This window comes from Brienomyrus brachyistius, unplaced genomic scaffold, assembly GCF_023856365.1.
Source record: "Brienomyrus brachyistius isolate T26 unplaced genomic scaffold, BBRACH_0.4 scaffold53, whole genome shotgun sequence".
Lineage (NCBI taxonomy): Eukaryota > Metazoa > Chordata > Actinopteri > Osteoglossiformes > Mormyridae > Brienomyrus > Brienomyrus brachyistius.
Window position 1 is genome coordinate 700,706 of NW_026042328.1, and position 20,993 is coordinate 721,698.

General features: G+C 38.2%; 1 protein-coding gene across 4 annotated transcripts; it reads left to right on the top strand.

Annotated features, from left to right (window-relative positions):
* Positions 1 to 2,108: 2,108 nt before the first annotated feature.
* Positions 2,109 to 13,786, top strand: LOC125723998 (transcription factor AP-2-alpha-like). Of its 4 annotated transcripts, XM_049000829.1 has the most exons (8): positions 2,154 to 2,256; positions 4,234 to 4,368; positions 6,729 to 7,145; positions 8,176 to 8,227; positions 9,578 to 9,809; positions 10,448 to 10,566; positions 11,903 to 12,044; positions 12,367 to 13,786. In XM_049000829.1, exons 2-8 carry the CDS (start codon positions 4,324 to 4,326, stop codon positions 12,647 to 12,649), a joined length of 1,290 nt encoding a protein of 429 aa, XP_048856786.1. In that variant the 5' UTR covers positions 2,154 to 2,256; positions 4,234 to 4,323; the 3' UTR covers positions 12,650 to 13,786. The 4 variants fall into 4 exon arrangements, with proteins under 4 accessions (XP_048856787.1, XP_048856786.1, XP_048856784.1 ...); XM_049000830.1 differs by lacking the exon at positions 4,234 to 4,368 and having other exon boundaries at positions 2,109 to 2,256; XM_049000827.1 differs by lacking the exons at positions 2,154 to 2,256; positions 4,234 to 4,368 and adding an exon at positions 5,095 to 5,572.
* Positions 13,787 to 20,993: the final 7,207 nt, after the last annotated feature.

The window sequence follows — 20,993 nt, forward strand, 5'->3', positions numbered from 1 at the left end:
ATGTTGAAATAGGACAGTGAATCCATTTCGGTCGAAAAAAAAAAATCCTTCCCCCAAACCACTAGGTGGCGCCGTAAGACTACATCTTTAATCTAAAAGCTCTCAAGTCCGGCAATAAAGACAAATGAATATGATGCAAAGATATTAAACCTTCTTATAGAGCAACAACTTTCAGTAGTGATGACGCTTCTTTGATCAAAATATTTGATATTTGAGTCAGATTCTTATAAAAAAACTTTTTCAAAGCATTAATGAAAATCTTAAAAAAAGACCATTTTCAGCCTGCTAACATTATTTCCCTCATGCCCTGAATGATAATGGAAATGCAGCCTCCGTTTACGTATTAGCCTACGTTAAAGCAAGTTCGCTCATGCCTCCACATTTCCCTGCAGAGGCCAGTCAAAGATGTACTCCACCGTTAAGTCCGTTTTTCATCGGATGATGGCGCCAGAGATCTAATTATTTCCTTATTGCGGGCGGGCCCTGGTCTCTCTCTCTCTCTCTCTCTCTCTCTCTCTCTCTTTCTGTGTGTGTGTGTGTGTGTGTGTGTGTGTGTGTGTGTGTGTGTGTGTATAAAGGCGTGCTGGAAAATAAACCGTATGTAACCTTAAGTTAATATCTTCGTGTAACTAAGTTGTCTTGGACCATCTTAAGCCAGAGGTTTTATTCTAAGAATGGACAAAGATTTTATTTGATGTGGCATGATACGTGAAAATTAAAAATGCCTGTTGAATTTTGCTTTATTTATATTTTAATTCACGCAAATATTTAGTATATTTCATGTCATGTATATGTTATGCATAAGCTTTACATTATATGTAAGTTGTCAGTTAATCGGCCTATAAGTGATAATTTATTATACAAGTATTCATTATTTATTCATTTTATTTAAGGTATACATTACATTTAGAGTTTAGGATAGTTATTCCAGAATCCCTGTACTACATAGGTGGGGAGATATAGTAAGCCTAACAGAAACTTAATGTTTCCTAGACTGTACCCAAGTGTGCCCAGTCTGAAGTGTCCATTCCGAAATCGTATTTGTAGGTCACATATAATCTACTTCAGCATGTATTTGCTTGGATGCAGAGTTAAGTGGATTTTCTAAAATCTAGTGTGGATTGCCTCTGAACTGTCTTTTGAATATATATTTGGATATATGAGAATACATAACAGTCCTACTTAATAGCTTAGTGTCCTGACTCAAATTTCAACGAATTATAACAGGCCTACATAATACGCATTATGCGGTGTGCACTGCTTCGTGTGCTTTCGTTATGGCTATTATTTCTGTTCGGCATTTACGAACACCCGCGACTCAGTGGTCGTTCTTTAAGGCTCTCCTTGCTTATTTGATAGGCTAACGAATGTGCTAAATATCTGGAACTGCGCTACGTTGTTTAAACTTGTGATATTAAAATATGTAATTTGATACGAGTTGTATAGAGTTTCTTAAGAGCACGTTGATAAGTGAACCAGCTATTTCACGCTTCATTTGACAGCATAAACGTCACTCCATGAGCGCCGTGTTATCCTTATTTTCAGAACTTTTAACTTTTTAAATTGGACAACTGTACACAGAAGTGGCGAGCTATGGAATATTTTACAAAATCGTAAGTTCAGTGTATGTTCTTTGGTTTCCGATTTCCAAACAGGTAAATTGTTCGAATCAAACCGCATAGGTATTTAAATTTTCACATTGCAGTCTGTGCTATATGCCTTTGCAACAGGCCAAAAACACATATCTTCACATTTATTTATTTCAGTAGAAATGATATTCGATACGGATTTATTTCAGAACAAAATCGTGAGAAGAAGAATGAAATGGGCCCATTAACACGCTGTTTACGGAGACCAAAGTTTAATCTACGGAAAGGTTTTGGTTATTTTGTCATTAGTTATACCTGTAGAGTATCAGTCAAGGTTTTAGGTTTCAACTTTCACAGCGGTTAAATTTTGTTATTCAATAAAGTAAATTTCTTTGGCATATTGAGTACGAGTACGAAGAATATATATATATATATGCAGGATAATTGTTAACGTCCTTTTAGGGCAGTTTGGAGTTACAGAGCCAGCTAGGTGCGCATGCGCCGCAAGGTGGCACCCTGTTTTATGGCCAGGTGAGATGATCCTGTTCAGGTAAAAGCAGAATTTCACTTTGAGATCAGAGGTTCAGTGAGATAACACCGTGCATGATCCAACATACAGAGTAAGAAGAAAACAATGTCAATAATGGGCAAAATGGGGGATTGGCAGGTAGGTGTTCTTTAATGGTACATTTTATACTTGTCTATCATGTGTCAAATATCGTCACGGTCATTTAAATAGAAAACCAAACGAAACATAAAACGCTGCCGTCAACTTTTCATTAGCAAGAATGAGAACCATCAGGCAGCAGTAATGGGCCTTGTAGTGTGATTTGTAAGACTGAGGCAATGTAACATTTAATGTATTTTTGTAGCACGGAAAACTGCCGTTAAATCTGAGATTAAATGATTGGCTTCCAACCAAGGGTAAAGACATATTTCAAGGAAAACACAGGATCTCTTTGGTGCTGAATGCTATATTGAATATAGAATTGTGGGGTCTGAAATATGTTTTCCCTGTACGAGTTGCACTGTCACTTAAGTATCTACTCTCACAATACGCACCTTTTTTGAAAATAAAGGAGACGTGTTTTGGGAACGTGCGTCCTGATCATTTTAACAGCATATATGGCTGTTAATAAAACAGGCCTTCGTAGTGATTGTGTCAGGCATACAGGACAGTCACTAAATAAATCCTGCCTTAGACTCTTCACAGATGTCCTGAAGACAATGTTTCCCCCCCGAAACATCCTTAATTTATATTTCATTTAATGACGTGTAGGCGCCTCAATATTATTCAATTCATTTTTAAAATAAATTCGATTATAGGCCTTAGCTAGACAATCATACTCGCATACAATTTAGCGTTGGCGCCCTTTTCTAAAGTTTAACATGGTAATGCCAGGCTGATTTATCCATGCGGCCGTATTCTCACATTTTCAAACACATTTTCTTTCCGTAACAACACTAATTAAAGAAATCTATATTTCAAACCACAAGTAAACAGAATCGTTCGCTTAAAATGTAAGCGTTCGAAAGTGTATTAAAGATTTCTGTTTACTTCTGTTTATACCCTGAGTACCATTTCTGTTTATGATAATCTTTTAAAGTGCATTTGTTCATAAATACCAAAAGTAGTGCGTGGTTACTAGTGGCATATATGACTATAAAGAAATGAAAGACGAGGCACCAAGTTAAAAAAATACAAGAACCCAAAAGAGAAATCCAATATTTCAGCTTGTATCTCACCGTCAGATATTGTGATCCTTGTGAGAGATGGTACGAATCTTGACCTTTCATTAATGACAACGGATTGGAGTCGCCCCCCACCCCCCACCCCCCAAAATGGAGATTAAAGCCAACGCCTAGAAGAGCTTTACCTGTTTTCCCCCGACAAAGCGGGTCTTTAGCTGTCGCCAGGGACCGAAGCTGAAACTGTCTGTTGCGACTCCGCATTGACATTAAAATAATGTGTTTTTTGTTGTGATAATTATTTTCTTTTTAAATGCAAACTAGTTTGCTCAACTATAGCCCCTTACCTGCAATGACTGTTTACCGTTTGCATAACACTAGTAGGGCTGGTTTTAAACGCCCCGGCCTCAATAGGACTAAAACAACAATTTACTCTGTTGTCATTTTAACATGAGAGGCACAATCATGTAGCTTCAGTGATTCAATGAAACCGCATCTATATGCTATATTTTTTACAATTTATACATGCCGAAAAAAACTTCAGAAATATTTTTTATTTCAGGCGAATGCATGAGATATGTTGCGTGAATCCGAGCCTGAATTTAAAGGGGACATTGGGTTTATATTGTCGCTAAACAAATTATTCATGTGTTTTAAAACTCATTACAATTTGCTGACCTTTTAAAATCACTTCGCAAATTGACAAATACATACGCTTAGGTTTTACATGCGTGTCTGAACCTGTCAGTGACATGCATTTCAATATCGGCATATTAAGATGACCCAATCGGAATTAAAATATGATAAGGGGAATAAATGTGTTCTCTGAAAGGCGGGCACTCTGCTTGGAAAACGCCTGGGTTTAGCTGCGCACGGACGCCCGAGAGTCGGCGATCGGACTGCTGCCTCTATGCTAATGAGCAAATGGGAAACAAGCCTTTGCTTTGGCCATTAGAGGGAGATCGCAGAGCGCAGACAGAACAGCAGCGCCTCACTGTAAGATACGGAAAAGGCAGCGGCGATTCCAGCACGTGCACAACCGAAAATGCTTTGGAAATTAATGGATAATATTAAGTACGAAGACTGCGAGGTAAGCAGGTTTTCATCGTCCAGCACAATTTGATTAAAATTAAATTATAAAAAAGCAGTAAAAATGCACAGAAAACAAAATTAATATGTATGGCAACTAAAGAAAAAACTTAGTAAGTTCAAATAAATGAATTAATTGTAGTGTATTTTAGTTTAGAATTTTATTTAAATATAGTCTTAGAAAAACTGTAACCACATGAAGTACGATGCCTTAAGTAGTGAGGACGATGATGATAATAATAATAATAATAATAATAATAACAACAACAACAATAATAATAATAATAATGACAATAATATGAAAATATATATAAAGGTTGAACATGCCAAATTGAATATAATTTTCTGTTTAATCTACAGGTACGCGTGTACTGAGGCATTTATAGTAAACTATATTAAAAAAAGAAAATGCTTGAATGCATTAATGCTGTTTAGCTTTAAAATAGGCGCGCTCAAAACAACGTTTTCAAATATTGTGAATCAGTTATAGGTGAGTGGTGTGTTCTCTAGTTTACGAAATAAAATGTCATGTCAAGAAATTGTCAAAAATGCACTGTACCGACCCTCAACAAATTTTATGCTCAGTTTTAAAGTAGTGTGAACTATAACATGATTTGCACCTTGTTTCATTGGAACATTCATATTATGGGAAGTACTGCTGTTTTCGCTCTGTAGGTGTGCGGGCAGTTTGGTTTGTTACTTATTTTGGCAGTTGTGTAGAAGTTGCGTATCCAGTCAAACGGGTTTAGACTGCAGGGCCGCGCCAGGAACGAGACCAGACGTTTGTATTCGCTCTCGATCGCTGTTTTTTTTTCTTATTTAACTATCGAAGTTTTGGTCCATGGACACTGGTACGCTTTTCTAAACGGACGGTCGATTGTTCGGTGTTGAATTTGTTATGTGATGAAAAGCTAATTGTAAATGGGGCACGGAGTGAGCGGACTCCTTATGCTACTCTGCTCGCTGTCAGCACGAATTTTGGACGTTTTTCATCTTCGCCTCAAGAACTCGACTTGGCCGCTGCCTTAGACGGGTCACCCATGGATCAGTCAAACGGAACAAGTAAAACAAACACGGAACGCGGAACATCGGGGGCTGATATGAAAAACAAGGCAACTGGTCGCCCGAAAAGCCGCGTTCAAAGTATTAAAAATGGGCCAGTCCAGAGCAACTTAGGAATCACCGAATTTTCAAACGAAACCGAGGTACAGAGGGGTTTCTTTCTCTTTTCGTTTTCTTTCTCCTTTAATTCAGTCTTCTCACTTTGGCTTGCCCTCGAACCTTTTAAAATGTTCCCCCTTCGTTCTGATTCGCCAGACGCAGCAGAATGTGCCCCCTTTTTCTCTCCCTCTCTCTCCTTCTCTCCCGTCTCTCTCTCTCTTTCTCTCTCCATCTCTGATTAGATACACTGATTCTCCGTTCAATGGACGTCATTTAGTGCAGACTCTGCCTTGAGTTGCTTCCTCGCTTCACGCTCGATTTCCGACCATTCTTCTCTTATTAAGTATTCGTGTTATATTAATAGTCATGAATATCTGCTATTAGGAGTCCGAGGGAAGGAGCTGATCTCGGCTAATATGAGCCGGAGCCAGGCGGCTGCTCAGTTATAGAGCGGGAAGACAGAAGGAGGATATGAAAAATTCCAAATAATAATCTACGAGACATAACACTGCATTTTAAAATCAAATGAAGGGCAACGGGAATTTAACCAAATGCTGATGGATTACTGCGCTTCGGCGGTGCATATATGAACATCGACACTGTGAACTGGCAGTAGTGTGTTGCTGGGCTTATTTAAATTCCCTTTACTTACTTTTTCTTATTTTATCGGTTTTTATTGGTTTCCTTTTATCCCTGAAATTCTGCTGTCAGAATTTTTCGAATCGTTTCGCAGATGTTAGTACACAGTTTTTCCGCGATGGTAAGTATTGCGGACAGATGATGCAAACGAGTAAAACTTTGTATTTAAGCACAGATTCCAAGCATTTTATTAACTCTCCTGGAGGCGTTCTTGTATTATTACAATTTGCCAACAGGAATCGGTCAGTGGAAACGTGACACACGCTAGAAAATCCTTAAGACTTTATATCTTACACACTACAACAGTTACGCATAAATGCTGCCTGACCTTTTACTTGAAACCCCGTCGACATTATAATTATTATTATTTTATTTTCTTGCTGATGGTTGTATCAGGCCTACACGTGTATGCGGCTTGTTTTGGCTACTTCGTGGATTTTAATTAATAGTGATTTTTCTTGCCATGAAATAGTGCTGCTAAAATGTGCATAAAATTGCGAATATTTAACGGGTGGTTGCAAATATGTAAAGTGGGTCATATTCTTCTTTTCTTTTCCACAGGATCGTCACGACGGTAGCAATGGGACGGCCAGATTATCCCAGCTGGGGAGCGTGGCTCAGTCTCCATACGCCAGCGCTCCGCCGCTCTCCCACACTCCCAACTCCGACTTCCAGCCTCCGTACTTCCCTCCACCTTACCAGCCCATCTATCCGCAGTCTCAGGACCCTTACTCGCACGTCAACGACCCCTACTCCCTCAACTCTCTGCACAGCCAGCCGCAGCCGCAGCACCCGGGCTGGCCGGGACAAAGGCAGAGCCAGGAGGGCAGTTTGCTGCATCAGCATCGCGGCTTGCCGCCTCAGCTATGTAGGGACTACCGGAGGGAAGTCCTCCTGCCATCAGGACACGGAATCGATTCTGGACTCACGGATTCTATCTCTATCCATGGAATACCTCATCCCTTAGAAGATGTTCAGGTAACACAATTTAAATTCATTTTACCACATGCTGCATTTCAAAGCACCGCAACCAAAACCGATGTAATACATTTTATTTATTCCCCTACATGATTACCATCCTGGTAATTTTTTTTTCGCCCGTACTTTGCGATCTGATAAGATGAAGAACAATGTATCACTTTACAAATTTGCAGTATTATGCAAAATATACTATATTTATTTAAAATATTGACAATTGTAGTCGTCAAAAATCAGCATCCTCGTCATGAAATTAAATAGATCATACATTTCCACAAATCAATACAATTACAGTATTTTCATCATGAATGAACTCTATTGTGTATTTTATCGCATATTACTGCCTTGCTTCCTGTTTTAGTATCTAATTTTTGACCAGCGATAATGGAAACTGACTAGTAGTAAATCTGCAAACAGTCACGTATTATGTCACAAAATTTAGAAGGTTACTTAATTAATTGGCGGCCTTAATTCATGCTATGCCGAGGATGCTGCAAAGATATATTACGCTACGTGAACCTCTTGGTTTCCTTTATTGTACATAACGTACGTCGAATTAGCTTAACGTTCAAATGATAATAGGAAATAATTAAATATAGTAATAAAAAATAAATTCCCAATATACATTTGCATTCAGTAGGTTGCAACTCAAGTAAGTGAGAAGTGCCTCTTTTATGAAGGAAATAGTCTTTCCGTTGATTGAGCTCATTTGTCATGCAACTTGAACAATCTCGAATTTCAGGCGCGATGTGCTCGATTTGTAATCACAGTTAGACATTATGTAAACAGTAATTCATTCTTAGTGTAGCAGCGCACCTCGGCTTTTACTATTTCAAAGTTACTTCGTTAAGTCATTGGTGTTGCAATCCCGTAAACAGTTTATATACTTTTATCCATGCATCAGTTCGGCTGAACGCAGATGTACTCATACACTAATGCTACCTGCTCTCACTTTAAAAACAGCACCTGTGAAATCAGCTCGTTATGCTATATAAACCGTTTGTAAATTAAAATTCCGGTTATTTTTCAGCACGTCGAAGAGCAAGGCATAAATATTCAAGACCAGACTGTCATTAAGAAAGGTAAGACATATTTTTGAAATATAGGCTTTACGCTGTAGGGTAAACAATTCGGGCGTATTAGATAAGATTACGTTCGCTTTTGAGTTCATTGTTTCTGATTGGGATATATACATATATGCTTTTAAGAGATTTTAAAAGAAGTACATTTGTTAATGTTCAGCAGAGAGCCTCTGTCGAGGCTTGTTCTCTTGTTCTCTGTTATATTATCAGTATCACTTATCAGTGTTATCAGTACCCTGATATTTTAAAAAATCAGCTGCTAATGATGTGTGATTTCAGTTGGGGGCTGCAAACAGTTTAGTTGAAATTATTTGCCGCTTCACACTTTTAAATTTTTGTGGTACAATTCTCGGTTATTTTATGACCGTTTCCTACTACAATTTCTGTAATCGGCGCTTTGAGCCTGTGCAGTGCTCCATATTATGGCTTCGTGAGCCGCAAAAAATTGGAGTTCGGTAGTTTTTTTCACCTCCTGAAAATACGCAGCTTATATGAATTTTTCTAAAGTCAAATGAGATACGTGGGGACAGATCTTAAGAGATACTCTGTGCACATCAACATGATAATTGGCTCTTATATTAGTAATCTCAAGAGTTCGTTTAACTCCTATTGTCTCTATTAGCCTCCCCTGAGCTTTTAACGTCACAAGTCATCTGTCCAAATTTGCCAGTTCTTTTGTTTCCTGAAGACAGCGGTATCCTAAACAAAACGTCATCAAATAACCGTATTTATAAGTATTAAATTGTATTCTATAAAAAAAAACGTCTGAATCTGAAACGCTAGTCTGAATTGCGGAAAAAATACACAAAAAATGCACATATAATAACTCCATTATATGTGTAAAATTTTGAAATATTTCACAAAAATGTATTTGCTTAAATTGCGTTACAGTATACATAATTTAGTACATTTTACACGACATCGTTATTACGTTTCAGTCAATCTGACATGTTCCTAGGTTTGGCACATTGCTTGAAAGATTAAGCTTGTATTATGAAGTGAGCAGGTTACAAATTGTTGTGTTTTATGTTATAGAGCAGAGTAATATAACTGATATTAAATCGAAATATGCCGCATATCGTTATGCGTTTATCGGGCGGTAGATACTGCACTGTGATTAAGTGTTGGATTATATGTGTTTTTTAAAGAATGCTGCTAATTAAATTGAGACTGCAATGAGCAAACGAGTTACACCTTTCAGTTATCTTTAACCTTCATTCTATTCCTGACAATATTACTAGTAAAGAACTTTCCGAATAATAGCAGAAGATGGACTTGAGCGCCTTTCTTTCAGAGTCTTTGAACGGACTGGGATATCGAGCGCATGTTTGACGCGTTTCTTGGTTGTAGGTCCGGTTTCTCTCTCTAAGAACACGAGCAGCAGCATCTCCACCATCCCCATGAGTAAGGATGGCCTTTTCGGCGGCGTGATAAACCCCAACGAAGTCTTCTGTTCTGTTCCGGGTCGCCTGTCTCTGCTCAGCTCGACATCCAAATACAAGGTGACGGTGGCGGAAGTGCAGAGGCGCCTCTCTCCGCCCGAGTGCCTGAACGCCTCTCTGCTGGGAGGAGTGCTGCGGAGGTGGGCTCTCCTGCCGCTTGCTTTGGCTCCGTCCATGTGTACACTAACTATCACAATAAAGGCAGGACCGTTTAACTCCACCGGGAATTTCAGTAACACATAACAGTGCACTTGCCTTACATGTTACTGACTCTATATTTGAGAAAACTTGGGTGGTTAAAATCGGCTGAAATATGTTTAAACTGAATATAAACAAACGTAATATTTAAGAATCAGAAGATGATATCGAATCTTAAAATGTAGGTTAATAAAATAAACAAAGCTGCCCGCCTTTGTCTTGGCTTCGCCTTGGGGTATTTTTCTCTGCAAATCATTACATTTTTAAAATATTAAAACATTACAAACTGTCAATGAATCTGAATCATATAAATGAATCTGAATAATAGAAAATTGTTATAAAGGGGCTGCTGCACTGAAACATGGTAGGCAGTACCTTGGCTGGAGTTAAAGAGTGCATGCATTCGTTGTATGCCTTATGGAAATGACTGATAAAACATTTCCCTCAAATATTTAATGTTTCATATGAACAGCTGTAGATACACTGACTGTTTTAACTATTGATGCGACCGTGAGGATTTTTTGTCTGTTACTTTGCATGGATGAGGACGTGAGCATATTCTCTTCTGTTTTTAATATAGGGCTAAATCTAAAAACGGTGGAAGGTCCTTAAGAGAGAAACTGGACAAAATTGGGTTAAACCTGCCAGCAGGAAGGCGCAAGGCGGCGAACGTAACGCTGCTGACGTCACTAGTGGAGGGTAAGTTACGTGCGCGCCACTGTCTGGAATTTTGTTGTTCACGGAAATTACGGAAAGGTCTTTTTAAGAGTCAGTCAAAACTTTCCTTATTGTATTTCACACCTACTGTGCAATCGATAACACATTAAAGGCATATGTCACAATAATGTTAGATTATGGTCAATACAAAGGCACTATGGAAAACGTTTCTTTTGTTTTCTGCTAAAGCCACATGAGCCCATATCGGAGCGTGAGCGCGGTCGGGCCGAGGTTACATTCTGCTGAGCGAGGAACATGCGTTTCATCACACCGCCATCCAGAATATATTTTCTGGAAGGAAATTGATTTTTTTTTTTTAATATATCCCCATGTAACTGTGTAATCAGTGCCAAAAATGTTATTGTATTTTATGTTGATAACACAGTACAACAAACAGGGCTGTTTATTTCAAAATTAGACGGATCTCCCATTTACACAAATGTAAATATATTGTATAACTTATGTAACTGTGGCATATGGTAAGCGTTTGTCGTGCAACGGCAGAGGAAACCCATTGTGCTTGCAAATTGAACGTTGCTGTTTCGTGCAGTGGCATTTGGTGGGTTGTGCGTCGAGGTGAAACCCTCGAATGGTTCATTGGTTCCTGTTAATCATTGCAGTTGAGGGCTTGAATGCTGTATTCCCTTTTTTACTTCATTGAAATTAAGTCTATTATATGTTAATAAGCCTGAAGAAATGTATGATTGGGTTGCGATAGGGGAGTGGGGGTCGGTATACAAAGGCAATCAGGTATCTGGTGAGGGACAGTGCCGTTTCCAGGTAGATATTACCGTCAACGATCCGCTCCTTTTGTACATACCAGGGTACTGAGCTTCGAATTGAAATCCTAAATGCCTCGAAATGTTGCATGTCAGGAAATGCCGCAGTCAAAACCCAACTGCTCCAGGAAATTAGAACCGAAGATAGGAAGGACAAAAGGCGAAATGTCTCAGTTGAATGACTCCAGTAAGACTAAAAGAAGACTAATGTCTTCCCGCTTGAAATTAAATTTCGATTGCGGATCGTAGAACCTTTTCGGAATTAATGGTCAGTATATAAACGTATTGACCCAGCAATTCGGTGTCTTTTGATTTAACATAGTATAACAATGTACACTGTAAAAATTAACATATCCATTACGTGTTCACCTGTATGCACGGTATATTGTCTTTAAATTCGAATAATGTATTGAAGCAATATATTTTTAAGAGATCAGTGTTTCTATAGGCATGCCGTCAGTATGTCTGTAATACACACAGTAATATAGAGATTAATTGCGGGCTCCTGTTAATGTGTAACATTGTTTCACTCTCCTTAGGCGAAGCAGTTCATCTTGCCAGAGATTTCGGTTATGTCTGCGAAACGGAGTTCCCAGCCAAGGCAGTAGCCGAATATGTAAACCGTCAACATTCTGACCCAAATGAACAAGTCCAAAGAAAGAACATGCTACTAGCGACGAAGTAAGTTAATCTGCTGTTATTACAACGTCGAATCCAATAATGTTCCCGGCTACAGTGACACATTAAGCGTAGCATAAACATGTTTGTCACATGATTATGGCGTGGGTAATTTAAAAAGTTTCACTACTGGATCTGCAGTTACAAGCCTGAAAGTGTCACGCATTTTTTTTGGCTGTTCTATTCATTAGTGTCTTAAATTGAAGACTATAACTGCGCCCTATATCCCCAAAACTTTCAAGGATGAGCTGCGTATTCTGCCTTGTCATTATGCTCAAATTGCGTAGACGCTCACGCTGACATTAATTCGCTGTGTTTCTTTTAGACAGATCTGCAAAGAATTCACAGACCTGCTTTCCCAGGACCGTACTCCCTTGGGCAATTCCCGACCACAGCCTATTCTTGAGCCAGGGATTCAGAGCTGTTTGAGCCACTTCAGCCTAATTTCGCATGGATTCGGTACCCCGGCGATGTGCGCGGCCATCACAGCGTTACAGAACTATCTGACGGAGGCGGTAAAAGCCATGGACAAGATGTACCTCAACAATAACAGCCACAATGACAACGGCACCAAAAGTGGGGATAAAGAGGAGAAGCACAGGAAGTGAGTCACCTCGCACAAGTAGTCCATTATAAATATTTAGCGATACAAATGATCAAGAAATCGTACAGACCACCCCCGGATCCTACGATTTTACGTCAGTTTCATCACATTTCAACTGTGGAATCATGGGAAGTCAGGCACCCCTCCAATTAAATTTAATAATCTCACGGAAAAAGAGATGGAGCTGCTTGAAAGTAAATAAATAAGTGAATAATAGGAGGCCCCCGTCACTTCGAGGACTTTTGATGTGCCCCCCCCTTATGAGCTGCGACGGACAGATGAATTTCAGCAACCCTCATATATCGCAAGTTACGATTGTAGCCATATGAAGAGAAAGTAAAAGGATGCATTTTTATCAGTATTGTGAAAAATAAACTTGAAAAAAAAAAAACACACACAGTTCCATGTCATGACTTCAGTGATAGACTTCCACGCCAAGGTAAAGCGACCAACTTGAATTTTGAATTCTAACACGATTCACGGTTATATAAGGGAATCAGTGTTCATGTATGTATATATTTATTTAAGTGTAATTTAATGGGAATTGTAAATATGGTGCGTCTGTTGAAGCTTTTTTATTTATCTGGTTCCTTCTGTTTTAGTGGGTTTTATTCGATTAGTTCTTCATGTGGTTTCATGGTTGTTAGCAAAGACGATTCTCGTTTTCCTCTGGGATCTTTTCATTCAGCCCTCCTGTAGCATGTTGAGGCGACAAGGAAGCACCTGAACAAACTCCTAGAAGTAAAACTTTCGTTTTCCTGTACTTCATTATTCGATTTTAAAATGAATACAGCAAAACCCACAAGATAACGAGAGACGAACTGTTTTGCGTTCGGGTTTTCGTTTAACAGGAAAATGTGTTATGTGCCAAGCGGATTATAATTTACCCTTTGCTCTTTCCTTGAAGCATCATTACAGCAATAAATGGATATTGTCTTTTGATTTTTTTTAAACTTCTTTGAAAGAGTTGAACATTTTTGAGGCCACGTGACACCCTACAGGCCTGTGTCCAGCGTCTGACGGGGGGGGGGGGCGGCTTTCCGCGTAGCTGTGTTGTATTGAGCTGTGCTGACAGCTTCTCATTCTTGTCTATGTATTATAGTCCTTTGTTGCCCAGAAAATAAATATTTGATACGCTTTATGTCGATGGTTACACACATATATTGTTTTTATTCCGTGGTTGGTGTACACGAGCGTGTTTTCCTTCATGACAGTATTTTTATTTAGCACTGTTAGTGTAATTCAGTTTAACGCTCCCTAGACGGTTTCTATTTGCAATATGCAGCCGCGCTTTCCCTCATGTGTAATAATAATAATGGTAATCTCAATACCAGCTAAAACTTTCAACTCCGGGAGTTCAGAAAACGGTATCGTAAAAGGAAATAACATACAGCATCGTCCCTGACGCCACATCGGTCTGAAATACTTGTGGTTGCGAGATCTGTAGATTTCTATTTCTTACGACCAAACGAATAATTTTTTCGATGATATCCTAAAATGTTGCACTGTTTGTTACTGGATTGTATATGTAGAAATAATAATAATAATAATAAATATATAAATAAATTGTTCTATAGTAGACCAATTTAGCACTATTTTACTTATGTATAATTAGTAAATGAATTATTTGTTTTATGGGCTTTAAACTGCAAGATAAATATAATTTAAGCAGTCAACGGTGATGAATTTAAACAAACAAATTAACAAACACTGACCATGGTACTGCTGACCATACAATTCCAGTGATAGCGAGTTAAAAAGACTGCTGAGATTGGTAGCGCTATAACACGGTTTACATTAGTCACCTTCTTAATTTCACTCAGATCTTCGGTAGGGATCAACATTTTGCTTTTCGGGTGAAAAGAAGTTAACTGTATAAAGATCGATACTAAGGTGTACATACGGCGACCTGCAGGTGGAGTGACGTGGCCGCGTGAGCTACACGCCGACGAACGATCCTCTGTGGTGTCGCCAGATCTCAGCTGCAAATTTGTTTTCAATTAAAGGAGCAAACAAACGTTAAACCAGAGAACAGCTAACACATAACGAAACATTTATCGTATCCCTTTAATTGTCTAATTTATAATTTCCCACCAGACACAAACTACCAGTCAGGCAAAACTCCAAGCAAAAATAAAATTCGCCTTTTTTCATTTTTAACGGGTCTGATAAGCCATTCAATTCATATTAGAGTGATGGTGAATTGATTCTTATGGTATACATTTATCAGTACTCTTCTGCAACGACAGTAATGTTGGAACAAAAGAGAAGCTCTCACATTTCAGCAGTGACTCGCAGTATGTAGCTGTACTTGGCCGATTGTACCCATAACCCCTAGTTTGATATAAACGAATTACATCTGATTGCACTTCAATTCACCAGCGTATAGTTTCCTTCTTTTTCACTAACCACCACGGTCTTAATTGAAATATTAATTAATACATTTTATTCTCTTTAGTTTTTGTTATTAATTAAAAACATTGCTGTTAAAATGGATTAGTTTGTGTACAGACGAAATGGCGAACAACCTATTGCGTTAAACTGGCACGTTAGCGTAACTTTAAAGTTATTTTTTAATTACATAAAGGAAGTATTTTACACACAGTTGAGCAATATAAGAATCACTAAGAATTGTGTAATGTGTTCCAAAGAATGTTAAATCCTGATGAGGAAGCTGCTATATTAACTGAGGGTAAAACTGTTGTTTAATCGCCCGTGCGCTGTATCGTTTGAGAGACTATCTGGCAGCATAAATAAAGCTGAAAAGATTACTTATGGATACGCAGCTCCGGACGAAAATATGGAACAGCAGCTCCCCACAGAACTCGGGGTAAACTGGCCCGCACTCGGTGCACATTTGTTAACAATCAATTATTTAGAGTTGTATGTTGAATAATATTGTTACATGGATAACAAAGATTTACGAAAACAAAGTAACCGTGTATTAAATACTATGTAACATTTATATTTATGTATGTCATTTCATGCCATTTTTAAAAACAGGTTATACACCAGTGGTATTCGTGAATTCACTCATGTGATTCCTTTAAGTTTTCAGTGAAGCAGTAAAGTGACTAATTATCTACTGCTTTAACGTAGACCTTTTTGCGTTTTTACTACCCTGACTGACCTCATCCTTCCGCTGGGACACGGGCCCCCGTGCCGAGAAAGGTCAAATTGACATCATCAAATCATTTATGATTACCTGCGGCAGAAGGGAGTCCGCTAGAAAAAAACGGGAGGGAGAGAGGAGGAGGGGAGGCAAGGGGGGGGGAAGGGGGGGGGGGGGGGAGAGCTGAAGCGCCGATTCAATTAAACCGACCTGACGTCTGTCAATAAGTTTAACTATGAAAACTAAGCAACTGTCACTTTTTTAGTTAATTTAAGAAACCAACTCACAATGGTAGGAGAAAAAAGGATAAAATCGGTGGATATTTCAAACGGAGCCAAAGTTAACCATCGAGAGAGAGAGAAAGGACGACAGTAGTGGCCTTATGTTTTGGTTATTGTGAAGTTAATCCGTTTGTTTTACTCAGAAAATGTATATTGTTTTAATACAAGAGTAAAATTAAGTTTAAAATCAGCGTTGTAAGCATCTTAGCGTGTGCTCTTGAGATAAGCAAAAACATAAAAATTAATAACAGTTATATAATAGATAGCCGGGCTTAAGTATCACTTATCAAGAACTGCCGAGTGAATATGCAATGACGTCACGTTAAGTTATTTGATAAAACATGTATATTGTTCACAGACGACGTCTATCAGGAAATTTCGAAGACAGCGCAGTGCTCCACATTTAGTCAATGGTATTATTTTGCTTCAGTTTATGTGACATAAATCTGACTGGCTGCGTCCCTGATCCATATTGAGTACTGAGTACACACATCACCTATATTCTCATATTATGCAGCATTCTGCATATATTTCGACATCTAAACAATCGTCTAGGTTTTCTTTAACCCGAATGAATTTTAAACATCGAATAAATCTTTTTTTAACACATGGTTGTCCGACATTCATGGCTCTACCTTTCACTGTGTTTGCACCCCCTCTCAGTTGCTGCGGGCTAACTCGGAATTATTGTAGGCGTAACCCAGTTCTCTACATCAAATGACCATATTTAGAATCATACTGTAATACAACTGTGAACAGTTTAAACTGTCCTATAAGCCCGCGATTTCAATGAATACGAAAACAAATACAAAATGATATGTTTTTTATAAATCAGAAATAAAACACAAGACAAAAATCACGGAGCGAAATCATCAGAGTCAACATAACGGTTCTAGAATACAATGTAATCACTCGGAACGTTAAAAAGCCCATCGAGTGTTTAATATATGCCACCACCCTTAGCCCTAATAAGAAAACGCTTTTATGTCCCCTTTCTCTTAATACAGTTTATATTCCGGCTTCAGTCGCTTTTTCTTCCCACATTCTGTAAAGCCCGGCGTGGGGAGCGCCGCCTCAGGCCAAACATATGCTTCTTTCCATTGCTCTAATCCAAATTCAGCGTTGAGGAATAATTGCTTCAGTGGCCATGACTTCGCGGGGGCTTTGTCCCTCACTTGGCTTCCAACATATAGACACACGCCATTTCAATCAGCTGCCTTTGAAAGCTGTCTCTCTCCCAGTTTAAAAAAATCTAATCTAAGACACCGCGTACAATGTCAACGCACCACCAAAGTTCACAATTAAATCGCGATTCTTTTTTCCTACAGAAATTTTGCTGAAGAAAATTCTGAACTATTGAAGAAATCTGTCTTTTGGCCTTCATATCAATATCCACACATTTTAATCTTTGTTAGGATGATGTTGACATTTGGTGCCAATAATGATTTGATGGGTGATGTGCATCACAGGGCGTCAGTATTACCTTGGATCGTCTGGCTTGTTTCGAAACGCTTTTTAATAGCTAATTTGGAAGCAAAGCCAGTGTATATTAAACATTCTGAAGTTGCTTTGCACTTTCATTTCTTATGTTAAATATACACATAACTTCCATGTGTGTTAATAACCGATTAAATTAACTCTAAATATTAAATATTAACAACTGCAGCCTAATAACCATTTTCTGGAAACCGACAATTCGATGTTTTTTTCCATTCGTACGCAAATCTGACAGAATGTCATATGAAAATAAAAACAGCCCTGAAAACCCGTCTTAGGCGACTTTTAACTACAAATTCGCTATGAATTATCATTAGATAAAGGTAATCGAAAAGTAATTCTCACCTTACAAAACATTAACTGAATACATACTAACATTTCTATTAGAAACAATAATTCCCCCATTACCACTACACGATTAGGCTACTAACAGCGAAATTGCAGATGCCATTCATTTGCGTGGGAGTGGAAGTTTTCTCCAACTAGGCAACGAATAGGCCGTCATAGTGCGACGGAAACAAAGAAATAGCAGAACATAAGGTGAAAAGTTAAAGACAAACGCGTATTATAATCATATCGATGCAATTCAACCGTATAATAATGTGTGATGAAAAAGCCTCCTATTTGGAAAATGTGAAGAATACAGGTTTTATTACCGGAGAAACCTGAAATCAAATATTTTTCTTATAACCAAATAAAATGTTCTGTATAGTAACAGAACCATCCAAACTGCTGCATCCTGCATCGAAAATTGACACATTTCCAATGGAGTTTGCAATATTCTATTTTTATGTATTATTGTATAATAGATAAAAATACAATATATATTATCATATAATTGCATTATATTATGATGTGTCAACAACAACATCCAACGGGCTGCCAGCAAAGGTCTCCATCGGCGTCATTCAGGAAATTCTAAGCAGGGAAATTGAGCCCTTTACTCCTTCAGGGTGTAGGACTGCTGATGTAGATCCACCAACAATAACAGTGAATGATCAAAGAAAAACGACAAGCTTTTCAATAACACCGCTTGCCACAAATGACAGGAATTGTATTTACTTAAAGCACTGACAATTTGTTTATTATAAATATAACCCTATGCCTGTGAAAAACAACATTACAAGTACACAAAAGTTCGTGGTAATTTAACAAACTGAAAGGGTGAAACGGCAGGAGAGCGAGCGGAGATGCAGACCAGGTATTTGGCAACACTTTTAAAACTGATGCCATAATTTAGTAACATTTTGTGTAATTATATAAATTATTAAGTTCATAATCATAACCACAGTTAGATAGTTTTATTTCTGCTCATTTCAGTATATTTTATCCCACGCCATTATCACTTATTGTAGAATTTATTTATACATTATAAAAAATGGGAAAAACGTATACGGGAAAAAAAATCAACATAAAATGTTAACGGTGCGATTTGCGACATGAGCAATATTAACATCTTTAAATATTAACGTAACAGCTTCCTAGATTGAAATTATTTAATTGCCCGTTTCGCACATGTTTTAAAGGCTGCTGCTTAAATGTTGGCGATTTATTATGAAATACAAACGGGCGAATAACAGAAACTGTGTTTAGTTTCGCCTTTTTGGAACGTCAACAATGAAACATAAAAATAACGCCAGAGAAAATCGCAAATCAAATGCAAAAAAATGAGATCATTTCGTGCCTGAATTGATAGACATGATTATTTCACACCAAAGACGGCCACTTTTTCATCCAGCTGATATCTGATCCGTCACAAAGGGTCATACCGCAGCTGTGGCAAACCCAGCGTTATTATGAAGTTTGATGATGGGATCCCGTTCAAACTACTAACCTCGAGGCGGGCAATAGCTTCAGGCACCGCCAGTGCCACCCAGTGATAAAAGACTTACTACTCCGCGTGCGTGAGAGAGCAGATTTTGCTCGAAACGTAATCAGCTCACAGACTTGGCCTCGGCAGCTCGGCTTTTTATTATAAAATATATGACTAACTTTTACCTCGAGGTCCTTATCTCGGGTTCAGCGGATATGTATTTCTTCTCCCGGCTAACTAAGGACATGCATTTGAAGAATCCCATTGAGTGTCAACGAGTAGGAAACGAGGAGTCAGTGATATAGACGGGTACTTTAAAGATCTGAGGTCCCGAAGCTTCACTAAATATTAACCAAAGTCTGGGTGAGCGTTTGCAGCGCGCGCTTTTAAAGTAATCCAGTGCAATACCAAGGAAATCCGAGCTCTCTTATATAGTCAATACTCAACTTGACATTGCTTGACACGAAATTATAACAACACAATGAAATTATTTTCACGATTCTGGGACAAAATGAATACACGTACTTTTATATAAAAACAGGAAATGGTGTTTATTTAATAAAATGCATAGAAATATACAGAAATTGGATACATCTATTAATAATGAATTTTATTTTTCGGACTTAGATTTCGAAAGATAAAATAACATAACGGTATTAAATTATAATGCTCTCTCAGCATATTTCCGCTCAGCCGTCGTATAATTTTATAAGGACTTAATTCAAGATGTCTAAAACGAACAAATATTAAAATTAAATCAAGATTTTGATTTAATAATGGCAATAACATCTCCATCGAAAATTTCATTAAATGCCATTAAAATACATGATTTTAGTTTACTACTAAATTTATCGTTTTAGTGGCGATGCTTTCACAATAGCAGCAATGATAGCAAAGCAAATGTTTGTTACATTAAAATAGTTGACAGTGATTATGTAACTGAACCGAATAGAACGTAAGAGCAGTTTTTCTAAATTTGTCCCGATCATTGCTCAGTATTTAATCTTGCGAGATTGTTTGTGGTTTTCTAAAAAATACAGAATGAATCTTTTATTTAGCGCCAACAATTGTTCTATAGTGCCAGCAACATCATCTTCAGTTTCTTGTTGAAACGATTCGCAATGCCAGGCAAAGAAGGTAGATCCAGATCTCAGTATTAAGACTTCCGGCTGACAGCGTATCTATAGTTCCAGCAGAGTCCGTAATGTTCAGAGACAGTAACGGGAAGGTTAGGCGCATCTGTAAAGGCGGTACCTGACAAAGTGTTTGTGTGAGGACTGTTGTCCACGTCACATTCATATTTGCTTGTGCCAACTGATCTTCAAGTCAGATGTTCTCTGTTTTTGTTTGCTGTTTGGGTTGTTAAAGTGGCAACATCGGTGTTTGCCAGCCACTGCTGTCACCCTCGCTGTCGCCCGTACATTCCAGAAAACACACGCGGACACTGTATTCCCCATCTGTCCAGGTAATGCGAATTTATACAAACGTCACTTTTAAAAACAGAAAATTCCCTCATTTATGTATTTTTCCTCATATGCATTCTCACTCTGCTTCCATATCCATTATGTCAGAGGGTCATACCGTAAAACTTTTTTTATCTTTTATTTTAATTAACCAATTTTTGTTCTCTCTGATAAATCGCAGG

Coding starts and splice junctions, on each gene's coding strand:
- LOC125723998 (XM_049000827.1), top strand. CDS start 5,408: ATGGATCAGTCAAACGGAACAAGTAAAACAAACACGGAACGCGGAACA. Junction 7,146..8,175: donor ATCCCTTAGAAGATGTTCAG/GTAACACAATTT, acceptor GTTATTTTTCAG/CACGTCGAAGAGCAAGGCAT. Junction 10,567..11,902: donor GCTGACGTCACTAGTGGAGG/GTAAGTTACGTG, acceptor CACTCTCCTTAG/GCGAAGCAGTTCATCTTGCC.